This window comes from Ananas comosus, linkage group 7 (genome assembly GCF_001540865.1).
Source record: "Ananas comosus cultivar F153 linkage group 7, ASM154086v1, whole genome shotgun sequence".
Taxonomy (NCBI): Eukaryota; Viridiplantae; Streptophyta; class Magnoliopsida; order Poales; family Bromeliaceae; genus Ananas; species Ananas comosus.
The window spans coordinates 1,496,563-1,511,774 of NC_033627.1; the positions used below are offsets into that span (position 1 = coordinate 1,496,563).

Genomic DNA, 15,212 nt, shown 5'->3' on the forward strand with positions numbered 1-15,212 from the left:
TTTATTTTTCAAAAAGTATATTTGATGCCCAACTGAAATATAACTTCTCAAACCAGAAAAAGGCATCACATAAGACATTTGAGTGGGAAGAAGATATCTCCACAAGTTCCCATCTTTATCCCCTTCACACACACAGAATTTTGCTAATTTGCTAAGGACAAAAAAAAGATATAAAATTACATTGTACACCATCTTGTCACCACAGATGTTCTTGTCTAGCAAAATCTACACGAAAACAGTTCCCCTCCTGTGGAGCCCCCTCTCAATTTCTTTTATTATTAATAAGACTCTCCCTCTCAAGCTTCAAATCCCCCTCCTCCCCACACCCCCTCCCTTTCCCTTCCAACCACCTTTTACCCCCTCTCTTTTTCTCTTTGCGTTATGGGTGTCTCTCCAATTTGAGTAATACATAAAGAGGACCAACAAAGAGAGATTCACCAAGGGGAGGGTGATTGATGAGGGAGGTGGGGGGGAGAAAGGCGGGGGCGGCGTCGCCGTGCGCGGCGTGCAAGCTGCTGAGGCGGAGGTGCGCGCAGGACTGCATTTTCGCGCCGCATTTCCCCGCCGAGGAGCCGCAGAAGTTTGCCAACGTGCACAAGGTCTTCGGCGCCAGCAATGTCAGCAAGCTCCTCCAGGTGACTCCCTCCCGGGCCACCCTTCTCGTCTCTCGTATTAATCCCTTTCCTAAAGCTGCCGCCGCTGAAGTCGAAGACTCAATCTTAATCATTCATCACTCTTTAAGCGGAATGTAAAATCTACTACTGACAGTCCTTTAACATTTCCGTACTGAAACCAGATGTATGTACTTTCACAATAGAAGTTCGACTTCTTAACAGTTACACACATTAAATAAATAACTAAAGAGTCTCAAAATTGAAAGTATATCCTCACAAATGAGATAGTATAGAGACCATCCATATATTTTACCTAATAAAGAGAAAATAATGACGTAGACGGTAACATACATACCAAATACAATGCAAAAAGGGGAAGATAAGCGATCAACGGCAGAGATATTAATATCTAACTTTTCAGTACATCGTTCACATGAACTGATTTGAGAGGACGATTATGTGCCACTTATAAATTAACTCCTACAATACAATGCCATCACAATAACGCCAATAAACGGTACCAATAAAAGAAGCAACACAATGTATTCCCTCTTCTTCTTTTTTTTCTTTGACAATTTAGCAGGAATAATAATTACCTTAGATACGGAATTCCAAGAACTTGTATAGAGCTAGTAATCTAATCATGGTAATTAATAATTTAAGTTTAAATATTGGGTTGGGTTGGATAGGGTACAAGCATAATTGTCATCCTAAGTTACAAGGCAAATCATGCACATTATGTTATGACAAATAAATACTCACTAGAGCTATGCGGACAATGGATTGCAGGAGATACCGATGCAGCACCGCGGGGACGCCGTGAGCAGTTTGGTGTACGAGGCCAATGCGCGCGTCCGCGACCCCATCTACGGATGTGTCGGCGCGATCTCCTCGCTGCAGCAGCAGATCGAGGCTCTCCAGGCGCAGCTCGCCCTTGCCCAAGCAGAGATGGTCCACCTCCGCATGCGCCAATCCGCCTACCTCGCCCACCACCTACGACGCCCAGCCACTGCCAACATCGGCAGCAGGAGCACCACCACAGGCTCGTCGTCAAGCCTCTCCTCCCCCAAGCCGTTCTTCACGCTAGAAGGCATGGCGGTCGACCAAACCGAATTGGATTACCCGCCGATGTGGTCGTGCTAGATCCAATTGATTGATACACTCCTCATTCCAAGTTTTAGGGAAGCTCTAGTTAGTAATTAGATCAGTGTAGCTGCTACTGAGGTATGGCTATAGCATGGTGACATGTATACAATATTACTCTAAAATGAAAAACTTCCATCTTTTGGATAGTGGATATATTTATATAATGCATTGACTCCATAAACTCAAGTAATATAACCTTATACCAGTATCGAGTATTATTTATTATACTGCAAATGACAAAAATGTCTTCAGATGATAATAACAATTCACAGAACAAGAGATTTAACAAAGCCGATAACATAAGTACTCATAGGAAAGCAAAGATTGGGTACTGAACCAAAATTCTCGGTCACCATCGTGCACTAAAGCATTCCTAGGTCAGATATACTAAGCAGTGATTTATCCAAGAAAATATACACTTGAAAGGTAAGAAAAATGGTGATAAACAGTATAAAACAAAATAACATAGGCGAATGCAGTGGGATAAACAAAGAAGAGAATGCAGGTTGAATCGACGATTGTGACCATATTCAAACTTCTCTTCACAAGAGAGCATAAATGACAAACATAAGAATAGCTCCTCGACAATTCACGATTTAATTCTATGATCCACTTGTCTTACAACATGGTAATACAATACCAGACAAACAAGAAAAGATCAACTTTCAAAAAAGCCTCTAATCTTACTCAAAAAGAGAGGAAAAAAAGAAAATCCTACTTAGTAAGTCAGCAGAGATGCAAAATTAAACCAGCAACTATACAAGATTGTTGCATTAATACCTTTCATTCCACCATGAATCCTTGTATACATCAGAGCCTTTGCTTGTATACATACCTTTCATTACAGGAAGCAACCTATGTTTACACGAAGCGCCTTGAAGACACAAAAGGGTATCCTTTTTAACAAATTATATATCAGAACCTTCAAAAAATGCTTACTCAATCCACAGAGATCAGGAGATTACACCAAGGACAAAGCAATGATCAATTTCTCGCTTTCAATATAAGATCCTTCAAATCGCTTCTGTTGATGGCAATACCAAACTAATTACTGAATTTTCATCAGCCATAGAGCATCTATAAATGTTAACAAGTCATCACTACTGTTTTCACCAATTGCCAATTCCCACTGCTTGTTGTGTTCGTCACTCTATATTTCTAATGAAGTTATGAACTGCACATTTCATCAATTCTAATCATATCAGATGCTGAAGGTGCAACTGTGCAAGATCCATTAAGAGTATATTCTCCCATATGTTGATCAGCATATGGTGTTTCACGCATGGAGCACATTTTCATAGGCACGGAAAAATAAGTCCTCATGGGATCCATCTGCTTCTTTGTAGCTTTGTCAGTAGAAACAAATAATTACAGTACCAGACATCTCCTAATAAACAATTGAGGTTTTGGGGTTCTCATTAACATCCACCTTTAGTCCTCAATCGGATGTCGATCTACAAGAAAAGCAGATGCAGCAAATATTTACTCCAACAATGGTTTGAGAAATATACAAAATCATATTGCAGAAAATAAAGCAGCTCAACTTACATCACAGAAAATCCCATAGTGGTATTGTACAGTGGCGTTGGTCGGTGCTCTGCTCGCCCAATTGGGGATTGCTAGCAACAAATTGCAAAGAATGCACATCTGGAGCTGGACAACCCTGCACGGCATTCTGAATATGATCCTAGTTAACAATTAGGCGCTTAAATTATTCTAGACAATTTCATGTCTTAGATATTTCTTCGGTCTTAAATTTTCAAGTACTTACATATCATAACTTTGGATTACATCATCATGATATATAAGTATTTCACAAAAAAAATTTCAAGTACTTGCACATTCAAATACTTGTACTTGCCTAATCTAGACAACTTTTTCAAGCATAATAGTTAAAGCAGGGGAGCAGGGGAGCAGGGGAGGTAGTTAACAATCTCTCTAATTGCTACCAGTAGCATCTGCTCTGACTATAGTATCGTCATTTTCTTTCTTGAAAAGGTTGGATGAAAAGGGCGCTTTTCAACTCCTGTTAATACCATTCTACTTTGTCTAAATAAAATATAGACAGGAGATATAGCCTTTTCTCATAAAATTAAAATTAGTCTACAGCATCTAGAGGTTGGCACTGCCTGTATTCTATAATGCTTCAGTATAACATGAAAGCATGCATGCCTAGGGTGTTTCTTTGGTCTACATGTGACATAAGCTCTGGCGAAATATAGCAAGTTTATCATACCAAAAGGAATCAAAACAACCGGAAAGTAATAGAATTAAATATATGATAAAAGATTTATCCTTTGATATTTATACAGTGAGTTAACCTGGGTCAATTGACTGCTGCTATGAAATGGTTGTGGTGGTAAAGCAGCAGATGATGATTCCTGCATCGCAAATGTCGATAATAAGAAACAAGAAACAGAAAATTCTTAGTAACATGTAAGCCCTTGATACTACCTGACTAAATTGTGTCATTTCGTGAATTCCCTGCACAGGCCCGAGTCCAAATTGATGGCTAGGAACATATGGTGTCTGTGAATTTGAAGAAATTTGTTTATAACAATGTATTTACATACCATTACCAACTATAATTTTTGTGAACCGAAAAATGCATGAGAAATAACTTACCTGCATGAATTGGCTTGATGAAAGGAATTGATTAGGTGGATTCCTGGGATGTGCTGGAATGTCAGGTAAGGCTGCAGATGGTTCATCACCCCTAACACCATTAGCCTCATCATATACTCCTGGAATTTGTTAAAAGTGAAACAGTTAACAAACAAAGAACATTGTCAATTCATTTACGGAAAAGTGTTAGTATTATGAAAGAAACTGAAAGAATCAACTTTGCACGAACCTTGTCTTCCTTTTTGTCGTTTATTTGATTCTAATGGATTCTGATGCCTACAACGATCTTCCCCATTTTTATTCTTCTTCCTACTTGCCTTCCGAGAAAATTCATTTATATTGCCTTCATTTTGAACCAAAGTCTGCTGTTGGCCCTTTGAGACAGCATTTAATCTTGTTTGCAAGATATTCTCAACCTGTTCCAATAGCTGATCTGACTGGCTTTCCATAAAAGCATAAGTATCCATGGTTTCTGCTGCTCTATAAGCAATTCTGTACAATATCCGCAACAGCGAACCGTAACGTTTCGAGAGAGAAGATTTTGCATCATCGTCGAGGGCAAAGACATCATTTTCTCGTGGAGATCCGTTCTTAGCATCCTTCCTCCATCTTTTTAAGATGTAGTGCGGTGGGAGTTCCTTAATATTTCTAAAATCAAGTACTTTCAGCATATGACAACATGGAACACCAATGGATTCAAACTTTTTACAGCTGCAAAAAATAGTAAAGTCTGATGAATCATATCTGACAAAATGACCTCTCGGCTTCTCCTTGATGGTAACTTGATACTCAGACACCGAACCGACCTCACCACAACAGTATACCATACAACCCAAGAACAATTCAAACTCCATTCTAAATTGTTCAAAGATCGAGGGAGTATATGCAGTGGCAGCTTGCCAAAGCAATCGCAATGGGGGTATTCTAGAGATCCCTTGATTTGCATGATAATCAGCTAGTAGCTCAGCATAGCGTTTCTCCTCCACTAATTTGTCAAGCTGTTTGACAAAACTAGGAATATCTATCTCAGGTTTCAAGTACTCTTTTAGCAAGATCTGCATATTTTCCCTTTGAAGAATGCTTTCAATATCTGCGCAAAATGTCTCGCGCCCATACACCAAAGCCCATTTTTCTCTTTCTTCATTCAATTGACAGAACCATTCGTTGTTTTTTAGATCATACTTTTCAGCTAATGACTCCCATGCTAGTACAAACTCTTCCTCCTCCTCAAAGTCATATAATAATTTGCTAAAATCATGTGCAAAACTTTCAGAGCTTTCGAAAATATGATTCAAGTGCTTAGTGGCATTTTGATAAATATGCCATACACACAGACGATGAGCACTTCCGGGCCATACGGCACCAATTGCCTCTGCTATAGCTGTCGACTGATCGCTCAAAATTGTTTTCGGCTGTTTTCCACCCATAGCATTCTTGAAAGTTTCAAATAGCCATTTGAAAGATTCTACAGTCTCATCGTACAGCAATGCTGTACCAAATACTATGGTTTGCTTGTGATGATTGACACCAATAAATAAAGCAAAAGGCCTACCATAGTCATTTATCCTATAACTCGAGTCGAAACATACTACATCACCGAAATAACAGTAGTCCATCCTGGATTTTGCATCTGACCAGAATATATTAGTCAATTGATCATCTTCGTCAACTTGTATAGCATAAAAAAATGCAGGGTTTTCACCCTTCATCTTTTGTAGGTACTCGCATACAGCTCCTGCGTCACCCAACTGCATGTTCTTTGTGCGCTTTGACCTGAGGTAATTTTTATAATCAGCAGGTATTAAACTGGCATTCCTTCGGTTAGCTCTCTGTACCCTTCCTGAAATCTTTTGTGATCTTAGCATTTGAATATCCAATGAAGGAGCAAGCTCGTGATTATGATCAGCTATGAATTCACTCACGCTGTATTTACCACTAGATGTGATTCGAATTGCCATCCGAGCTTGGCAACCGGTTCGTGTTTCGGGTCGTGGCTTCTTTGTATCGGTTGTAATATTCTTAGGGCGGAACCCTTCTCTTGAGCATACATAAACTCTCGATCTTGTGACATTACGAGCAGTTTTGTCCCACCAACCTTTTCGAATGTTGAACCCAACAGTTGTGGCATATCGAACATAGAACTCATACGCCTTGTCTTCGTTTAAGAAGACCATTCCGACTTTTGGCTCTCCTCCGGTATCTGTAGAAATTTCAGCTGCGGCATCGGCCTCTGATTCTGTCACTTCACCCACTTTACTTGAAGTCTAAAAAGACAACCAGTTTATAAATAGAATGCTTATAACATGAGGGAAAAAAGAAAGCAGCTGATGTTGACTTGGACAAGTTTCTTCTGGACTTCGAAATTGACAAACTTCTTTATATATATTCTATTTTTAGTCATCTAACAAAAATGGTCCACATAGAGAGAAGGTCAAAAGAAGCTTGATCCTAGATTTGTTCATCCTACGATAGCTTTTGAAGGGGATCAGTAATTTATCTAAATTAGAGGCCAAGGACAAAACCAATGTAGTCATACCATAAAACAATTGAATGAACAGGCAGGTCATGTATCAACATATATTTAATGTAATTGTTTGAGCTTAGTCTCTACACTCCTTACCCAATCTGCTTGATGAAAAGTTTGGCACAAAAAATGCAGTCAACTTGAAAGACATGACCAATGTTCATTACAACAAATAACAACAAAGTCCACGAGTGAAATAACAGCAAGATGACAACTGGCACGCGTCAATTACGGCAAGAAAAAAAAGCCCAGAGTTGGTCATACTATATAGATGTACAAGTACAGCTAACACCAACATAAGAAAGGAGATGAGATCTCACTATGCATTAAGCACCACACAACATATACTTCAAACCTCAGTAAGCCAAGTATGCATAAGATTAAGCAAGGTATCAAAGATGATAAAAAGACTTAGTTATGCAAGTCTTAGAGAGAAGGTTACCTGTGATTCTCCCTCACCAAGAATTTTTCCAACCCTTCCTTGTTGACGCCCTTCAGCCAATGCATGATCTAATGGGATCTGTGAAGAATAACGAGAATCTAATAACCAGAAAACAAAGTTTACACAGAGAAAATGACACCGCCAAGATTATCCGCGGTTTCTCAGTGAAAGAAGTTTGCCTGTGATTCTCTTCCACCAAGAAAGCTCCCGTCGCTACCTTGCTGGTGCCTTTCATCCAATGCTTTATCCGCTGGGACCTGTAAAGAATGAGGATCAAGTAAGGAAAATAAACCTTACCAGAGAGAAAGAGAGAATAGAACACAGAAAGATAAACACCTGCGCTTTTGCCCTACTAAGATATCTTCCAGCGCCTCGCTGGCGCCTTTCAGATAAAGGTTGCCGCGTTGGAACCTGAGAAAAACAAGGGGAAGCAACAAGGAAACTCAGGCGTATTGAGTCGAGCAAATGTAAACCTTTAAAAGAAAATGTCAAATGAACATCAAGATTACACCTTCGGTTCTCCTGTGCTAAGAAATCTTCCACCACTACCTCGCTGACGTCTTCTCGCCAAAGCTTGCCGTGAGGGGACCTGCAAAATATGATGAATTCTAATTTACTCGGAGAAACAAAAACTATGTTACAGCACGTCAGCAACAGATTTAATGCTGCATCTCCTGACACCAAAAAATAAAAAATAAAAAAAAATAAAAAATTTACCTTGGAAGGCCTTTCAACACCTGGCCTATTATTCCTTTTCATCATGTACTTAAGAATTATGTTTCTCCTTTCTTCATTGGTGTAGCGCGACACTCTCACACCAAGCTCCCTCAGCAACCGCGATTGCGAAGTATTGGCAGCAGGAATCGCCTTCGCGTCGTCCTTCCCTTTCCAATCATCCTTCACTTCAGCGCTCGCGGTCTCTAAACCGACAGCCGAAGCTGCAGCTGCTTTCGCCCCTGCACCCTCTCCAGCAGCCAATGAATCATTTAAAGTAGGACTACTCTGCAACTCTTCGATGAGACCATTACTCGCAGCTCCATTCGTAACGTCCCCATCTCTTTCACTTGCTGCTGTCTCCTGCGCTGCCTTAAGCGCTCTCTTTTTGTACGGCCCCCTCTTCCGCTTCCCTGTGAAAGTACCCTGATTGTTTCTGTACATAAGATAGCTCCCTCTCCAACACAAGAACCTCTGCATGATGAGCGCCCCGCTGCCCGACGACCGCCGGTTGGAGCCAGTCCGAGCCTTGAACCCGGAGCTCTCGCCGTACCCGTAATAGAAAGCCTTCGCGGCCTCCGCCGACTCAAACTCCATTCCCATAACCGGCACGGCCGGCGCGCTAACGCAACCCTCCGGGGGAGGCAACAGGGGATGATTGTGCTCCGCCACGAGCTTCGACACCGCCCATCTGCCATGCTCCTTCAACACCACCTCCATCATCGCCTTGCACCGGTCGGATGAACCGGTTGCGGCGTCAGCGGCCGAGGAGGGGCCCACACCGCCGGATGCAGCAGCGGCGTCGGTGAAGTTCGGTTGGCGCATGGAGAGGTAGCTCCGCATGATGTAGGCGACGCGGAGCGCGTACTCGTTGTAGAGCGGCTGCTCCGGCGGCGGCCCAGTTGCTGGTGCGGAGGAGGAGGAGGTCTCCGCCGCTGAGGGAGCGTGACATAGATTAGGGCTATCATCAATAGCGGTGGGTTCCTTCGTCTCGGTTTCGTTCTCCGAAGTGGGCACAACCACCTCGGGCTTATCCGAAGAGGGCTTGGGATTATCGCAGTTCTCCTTCGCCTCTTCCGACGTTCCTCCTCCTCCTCGCTCCTTGGAACTCCTTCCCTCCTCATCGTTCGCCGCGTCGTCCAATATCTCCGCGATGAGCACCATTTCTCGCGATCCGTACAACGAATCGAAGCCCCAGAGCCAGAGAGATCGGGTGCAGGAAACACTAGATGGCGGATTTCTTCGGCGAGGAGAGAATTTTGGTTTGAATCGGGGAGGGAAATTGATCTGAGAGAATTGGTAACTGTAGGGTTCCGACGTTCACCGCCCCTCTTTTTGGATCACCCGCGGCACGGGAGCAGCGGTGCACCGAACTCGGGGGAAGAGGCGAGGACCTCCGCTCGGAGCTAGCGAGGAGCACTGTGGGCCGACCGGGCCAATGATACGCAGCCACGTGTCAACGTGGAGCCCACCGGGTTCGCCAGGTCACTTTGTCACGGCGGAGCCCACCGGGTACGATGTTTGATGCTTGGGCTGGGGTTTTTTTTTTTTTTTTTAAACTGAAATTCGACTAGGAACGAGCGTTGGCGACACGCACAAGCCGGGATGATTCGACACGTGGATTTCACGTGACGTGGGTCACGAAGGAGTTTTCACTGTTTTGGTTCTTCTTAGAGCTCGCGACAATCTAATCAAACCCAAGGAATTAATTGGTTTAATTACTAATCTCGTAACCATCCATTAACCGCCCGTCCTAGAGCAAGCGGCAAAGAACTTGATGGTATCAACTAATTTTGTAACCGTCCATTAACAGCCCGTCCTAAAACAAGTGGCAAAGAACTTGGTGGTTGATACCCAAGACCCAAATTCAAATCTAGTTGATTCACATTTTCAGCTAAGTTTATTTCTAAATAAAATAAACGAAACAGGTAGCATGCTACTTATCTCTTAAAGAATATATATATATTACTAATTCCATAGTTGACATCGAACCTGATAAAACTTGCGACACCTGAGCATTGCTCTTTTACAAATTGGATTTCAATCGGTTTCCATCAAGTTGCACATAAAGAACACAGCACCTTCACAAACAATCAGATAAAACTTTGACCCGATTCATATTTTACAGATGGCATGACAAAAAATCAGGTAATGGACCAGAAGCCGATCTTTCCGGGTATTGATAAAGCCATCCAAATTAATCATAAGAAAGGTCAGCGAGCCAGAAATCTTGAAAACCAAATCACGACAAAACAAATTCAGGATTGCCAGAGTTCATCCATTTTCAGTAATAAGCTACTCATCGAGTAGAACGAGAAATAGCGCCTTGAGAAATGGCATTAAGGTTGGAGGCTGCTTGATTAACAATTCGGCACCTAAACATTTCACTGAGAGTTTAGAAATAGTAAAACACAAAATTTTCATCGCAGTGCACCGAAATGGTGATTTTAAGTAGGGCCAGAGGTTCACAACCTTCAATTCTTGGCAGCTGTTGCAGCAAGCACCGAATTCCACTATGTGCTAAGTTTCTGCAAATAACCTGAGAGGTAATCAAAAAATTATTAAACTTTATCAAATTTTTTAGTGTGTAGAAATCAGCTTAAGCTCCAATGACCAAAATAGAAGCTTCTGTTACAAGATTTCTAGGGGGTTGGAGCGCAACCTAGAAGAATTTCCAAGTTGAGGTCTAAGGCAGGCTGCGGTTAAGCAAGCCTTGAAAAGATAGGTAGAGATCCTTATTATCAGAACCAAAAATTTCTTCTGCCTTCTTGAGCGTTTCCTGCATAGAAAAGATTGGCAATTAGGGCATATAACGATGGTCTGACATGACAACTTTAGTAGTTAAATTAAGTCATTGCATCATTTGTGCTAGCGGGAAAATGTTAACAAACCTCGCGCGATTGCCTGTGAGCATTGAGCTCCTTAATGTTAGCCAAGAATGCTGCAAACTGTTCGTATGAGAGCCGGCTCCTGACAATCACAAACAATGGTATAGTCTAATCGAAATCCACTGAACTAATATCTCTGGCAATGTATAGAGAGGTTAACTAACCTAGCTTGACGAAAGAATTCCTTCCCATCAATACGAGGAGTGCGTCCTGAAAAGCAAAAGTTTTCATCATTGAGAACTACATCGGTTGCTTACTTATCATGACATAATAGGGCCAAATGGTTTAATAATTTAACCAGAAGAAATTACATCATCTTACTAATTAGAACTAATAAATTATCAAACAACGACGGTTGCTTACTTATCATGACCTAATAGGGCCAAATGGTTCAATAATTTAACCAGAAGAAATTACATCAGCTTACTAATTAGAACTAATAAATTATCGAAGCAACAAAGAGAAATCGGTAAGTGGATATTTGTCTTCAAACCTTTTCATTACATGTATAATAGGATTATAGGAAACCTAGTTTCACCTAGATTGATTTTGATCCAACCACCTGTGCAGGTGGAACATAAAACTATAGCAAGGTTACAATAGTACTCAAAGCTATTACATAAATAATTTATGCACTATTTAAGAATGAAATGTCATATAGAAATCAATTGTAATTACAGTAATAAAGCATTAAATGCCAACATCGCCACGAGGATCTAGTCGGAAAGTTTTGCAAGCTGTGAAAAATGTAAATTGTTGGATAATGGGATAAAACCTGGCATAAGACGCCCACGAGGAGGTGAATTAGCTGCTGAGGTCTGCTTGCTAGATGGAAACCATGGTGACATTGCCACGTGCCCATCAAACCGAGGTTTAGTTGGCGAGGAAGCACCAGATGTCAATTTTGGCGACCCTCCATACCCTCTGGGGGAACCGCAAGTAGATGTTATTTTTGGCGTAGCAGTGGGCGTGAGGCGTGGGGTGATATGTGGCGTGATCGAGAATTTTTGCCCCGTAAGCCTTGTTGCTGCACCACAAAGATCACCTTAAATGGATCAACCAAAAATATACTTAGAATTTAAAGAAGAAAGATAAGGGTCACAGCTATACCTTCTTGAGTCATGTTTCCGGCATCTGTTGATAAATTTGAGGCAGGGTGGCTAATAGAACCTCCATCTTCAGTTGCAAAAAGGTAAGCATGCAAGCAATTAGTGATTGACAAAAGGCCTCTGAATAGCCTTATGTAAATACAAACATAAGAAGATACGATTGGGAACATAAAAGACCTTTCCAAGCAGATACTTTGGCTACTGATTGATCACAGGTCCTAATATCAACTGTTTCCTGTTGCTGCTAAAATTCAAGTTATTTAGAATAAAGGAACAGTTTATCTCAAAAAAGAAAAAGGAGAAAAGAACATAGAAAATAAAATAACAAGAAAGTTCAGTTATCTATTTTTTTTAACTTAAATAAGAGCAAGCAGAAATAAAAGATAAAATAACATTACAATTTTATGGACTGAGAAAGTTTGAATAACTTACAGATGAACCATCATCATTTAGAGACAGCATCAGATGCCTCTTGAACGTCTCCAACTGCCATAGAAATTTACATCTTAGACTGCCTTGTTAAGAAACTGATAATAGCAAATGCGTTAAGATTCAACGCGACACAATTTATATTTATATATGAAAAGTATGGTAGAACCGTCTTTCCTAATTTATATCGACGTCACCTATAAAACATAAGTCGGAAAGCATATATCCTCATAAATCATTTTTTTATGAGCTGAATCCTGTGTGTTGAATTATTATCTCTTTTAAATTTTCTATTGAGGGCCCCATAAGTTTAACATAATAATGCAAAGCAGCATAGGATTCCCAACTCTATACATTCTATCCACGTCCGCGATTCATTTCACATTTATAAGTAAAAAGGGGAGATGGATGCACTCATGTCCCGATAAATATTACACGAATAATTTATTTATGAAGGAGAGGAAATGCGGGTATACTAATTTTCATTGAAATTTACAGACTGTTTAATTAATCAAAAGATAATGAGCTCATGCCTTTGCCAAATCCCGGGCTAATTTCTTCGATGTTTGAGATAATGAATCACGCTCCTTGGACAATTTAATCTGAAAACGAAAAAAAGGGGGTTAAAATCGCCCAAAATGAACCAAATCAATAATCCGAGTAAAGAAGAGTGAGATCGGGGCTCACATTCTCCTCGAGAGCAGTCCGAAGCCGCGCGTCGGCTTCTCGAAACATCTGATCGCGCTGGGAGAGCTTCTCCTGGAGCTCGGCGATGAGCAGGTCCTTCTCCGCCACCCTCTGCCTCATTCTCGACGCCTCGATCTCGAGCTTCGAAACCCTAGAAGCGATCGCCATGGACGTGATCTTCCTCGCCAAATCCAGCTGCTCGTAGGGGTCCGTGGGCATCACGGCCAGGATCTCGTCCGGGAGGTGGAACTCCGCGCCGCCGCCTCCTCCTCCTCCACCGCCGCCGCTCTGCGTCATATCCGGATCGAGGAGGAGATGGAACCCTAGAGAGAGGATCCTAGCGAGAAAGGGGTTCTACAAATGGAGGAAGGGGGTGTTAGGTTATCGAGGGCTTGAGATGGGGGATGTGGTGGTGGAAGAAGCATCGTTTTTCTCGCTCATCGTTTTCTCTAGTGGGATGAAAAGTGGAAAGGGGCGAATGACTTGAGTGAGTGAGGTTTTGGTGTTCAGTATTTGATAGAATCGGCGCTTTCGTTACGTGTGCGCGTGTGCATATTTTTAAGTTTTTTTACATAATATCTCTACTCCGTCCGGAAGAGTGGGATGGGTGTCGGGTTTGGACCACCGAACAGCAATTTCAAAATTTGTTTCCGCTCCCGAGAATTCAAAAAAAGAACGGCGGTTTTAGCGCCTAAATTTCGCTGCGGGGAACACAGGGTCTGAAAGCTTTGTAGCGGATTGGACGTTGCGCTTTCAGAATCAGAAACGAAAAAAAAAATAACTATTGCATTCTAAACAGTAACTTCGTCGCATTATTTATAATTAATATTTTTTTCAAAAAAAATATTTTTTTAAAAAAAATAATAATAATACAGATAAATTTTTAAAAAATAATTTAATTAGTTGAAAACATCACATTAGTAATATAACTATTGCATTCTAAATATAGGGCGCTAGTATACCTACAACTTTTGCTAATTGAGCAAGTCAATTTAACTCTCCAAACTAAGTCAATACGGCTATCGTTCTTAGGAGCCGTTTGGTTGGATGTAGTTATAAAAACAGTATAATTGAAAGTACATGCGCTGTAAATACTGCAATCATAACTATACCTAGTATGTTTGGTTTTATACAGTTGCAACTGCTGTAATTATATTTCTTCTGTTTGGCAGTCTGCAGTTGAGATTTGTATTTATAAATTCTGTCAATTTTCAAATAGAAAGGTGAGATTATCTCTTCTGATCATAACGTAATTATATTTTGATTATTAATTAAGACTTTTATATCTATATATAATTTATATATTACAAAATTATATATGAATTTAATAAATTTTAAATGTAAATATATTATAAATTTGATCAAAATAAAAATTAAGATATTATTAAACTAGCAGACTGAAAAATAAGAAGCGTATGAGAAAACCCACCAAATATATTTGTTTATAGTTAATATCAAGATTACTAAATCCTATCAGATTTCATGAATATGTATTTTTGAAAAAATTTATAATAAAAAAAAAAAAATTCACACTTTATTTATTTTTTTAATAGGTAAGCTGACTCCGGCTCAACTGCTGTTGTAGTTAGTACTACGGCCAATTTGGTTGTAGTACCAACTGCTGCAGTTGGGCCTTCTCGTACAGGCCCAATTGCAGCAGTTGGGCCTAACTGCACCAAGCCAAATAAAAATTTAATAGATGCATGCATTTCTAACTGCAGTGCAGTTAGAAAAAAAAAAAAAAAAAAGACAGTCAATACGGCTCTCCAAATTGAAAAAAAAAAGAAGATGAGCCGTAAAAATGAAGAACTGAAGTAAAAGATTTCTTGACAAAGAAGTTGTTTTGAGAAATCTGATTGAAAAATTAATTTGCGCTTCATTAAGTAGCTTTGCTCAAATAACTCTTCGGTAGAAGCTTCAACCGGGCTAAAACTACCTCCGGTATTTGCTTACAAGTACAGGCGACTTCTCGGGAAACTGCTATGGTTAATCCAAGCTTGAAAACAGCCTCAAGGGAAGATCAATGCTGCAATT

General features: G+C 40.6%; 3 protein-coding genes across 6 annotated transcripts; 1 reads left to right on the forward strand and 2 right to left on the reverse strand.

Moving 5' to 3' along the window:
* Positions 368 to 1,941, forward strand: LOC109713464 (LOB domain-containing protein 4). The gene is made up of 2 exons (XM_020237561.1): positions 368 to 635; positions 1,404 to 1,941. Exons 1-2 carry the CDS (start codon positions 456 to 458, stop codon positions 1,755 to 1,757), a joined length of 534 nt encoding a protein of 177 aa, XP_020093150.1. The 5' UTR covers positions 368 to 455; the 3' UTR covers positions 1,758 to 1,941.
* Positions 2,320 to 9,468, reverse strand: LOC109713462 (protein FAR1-RELATED SEQUENCE 4-like). 3 transcript variants are annotated; one of them, XM_020237558.1, is made up of 11 exons: positions 8,069 to 9,468; positions 7,863 to 7,940; positions 7,688 to 7,762; positions 7,531 to 7,608; positions 7,352 to 7,429; positions 4,615 to 6,649; positions 4,386 to 4,504; positions 4,215 to 4,289; positions 4,082 to 4,141; positions 3,309 to 3,423; positions 2,320 to 3,214 (listed from the first exon to the last, which is right to left on the reverse strand). In XM_020237558.1, exons 1-10 carry the CDS (start codon positions 9,227 to 9,229, stop codon positions 3,310 to 3,312), a joined length of 3,873 nt encoding a protein of 1,290 aa, XP_020093147.1. In that variant the 5' UTR covers positions 9,230 to 9,468; the 3' UTR covers positions 2,320 to 3,214; position 3,309. The 3 variants fall into 3 exon arrangements, with proteins under 3 accessions (XP_020093147.1, XP_020093146.1, XP_020093145.1); XM_020237557.1 differs by having other exon boundaries at positions 3,309 to 3,435; XM_020237556.1 differs by having other exon boundaries at positions 3,309 to 3,447.
* Positions 10,059 to 13,794, reverse strand: LOC109712372 (uncharacterized protein At4g15545-like). Of its 2 annotated transcripts, XR_002216833.1 has the most exons (11): positions 13,179 to 13,794; positions 13,025 to 13,093; positions 12,495 to 12,548; positions 12,240 to 12,303; positions 12,064 to 12,129; positions 11,729 to 11,980; positions 11,118 to 11,163; positions 10,957 to 11,035; positions 10,728 to 10,844; positions 10,538 to 10,604; positions 10,059 to 10,440 (listed from the first exon to the last, which is right to left on the reverse strand). XR_002216833.1 is itself a non-coding variant. In XM_020235922.1 (10 exons), the coding sequence occupies exons 1-9, from the start codon at positions 13,473 to 13,475 to the stop codon at positions 10,752 to 10,754; spliced, it is 1,020 nt and encodes a 339-aa protein (XP_020091511.1). In that variant the 5' UTR covers positions 13,476 to 13,793; the 3' UTR covers positions 10,059 to 10,604; positions 10,728 to 10,751. The 2 variants fall into 2 exon arrangements, 1 of the variants encoding a protein (XP_020091511.1); XM_020235922.1 differs by having other exon boundaries at positions 10,059 to 10,604; positions 13,179 to 13,793.

What these genes read in the sequence shown, in the direction of transcription:
- LOC109713464 (XM_020237561.1), top strand. Translation starts at nt 456, where the DNA reads ATGAGGGAGGTGGGGGGGAGAAAGGCGGGGGCGGCGTCGCCGTGCGCG. An exon ending in ATGTCAGCAAGCTCCTCCAG is followed by an intron (nt 636 to 1,403) that starts GTGACTCCCTCC and finishes AATGGATTGCAG; the next exon opens with GAGATACCGATGCAGCACCG.
- LOC109713462 (XM_020237556.1), bottom strand. Translation starts at nt 9,229, where the DNA reads ATGGTGCTCATCGCGGAGATATTGGACGACGCGGCGAACGATGAGGAG. An exon ending in TTAGTAGGGCAAAAGCGCAG is followed by an intron (nt 7,609 to 7,687) that starts GTGTTTATCTTT and finishes CATTCTTTACAG; the next exon opens with GTCCCAGCGGATAAAGCATT. An exon ending in CATCAAGCCAATTCATGCAG is followed by an intron (nt 4,290 to 4,385) that starts GTAAGTTATTTC and finishes TCAAATTCACAG; the next exon opens with ACACCATATGTTCCTAGCCA.
- LOC109712372 (XM_020235922.1), bottom strand. Translation starts at nt 13,475, where the DNA reads ATGACGCAGAGCGGCGGCGGTGGAGGAGGAGGAGGCGGCGGCGCGGAG. An exon ending in GGACTGCTCTCGAGGAGAAT is followed by an intron (nt 13,094 to 13,178) that starts GTGAGCCCCGAT and finishes TTTCGTTTTCAG; the next exon opens with ATTAAATTGTCCAAGGAGCG. An exon ending in CGGAAACATGACTCAAGAAG is followed by an intron (nt 11,981 to 12,063) that starts GTATAGCTGTGA and finishes TTTGTGGTGCAG; the next exon opens with CAACAAGGCTTACGGGGCAA.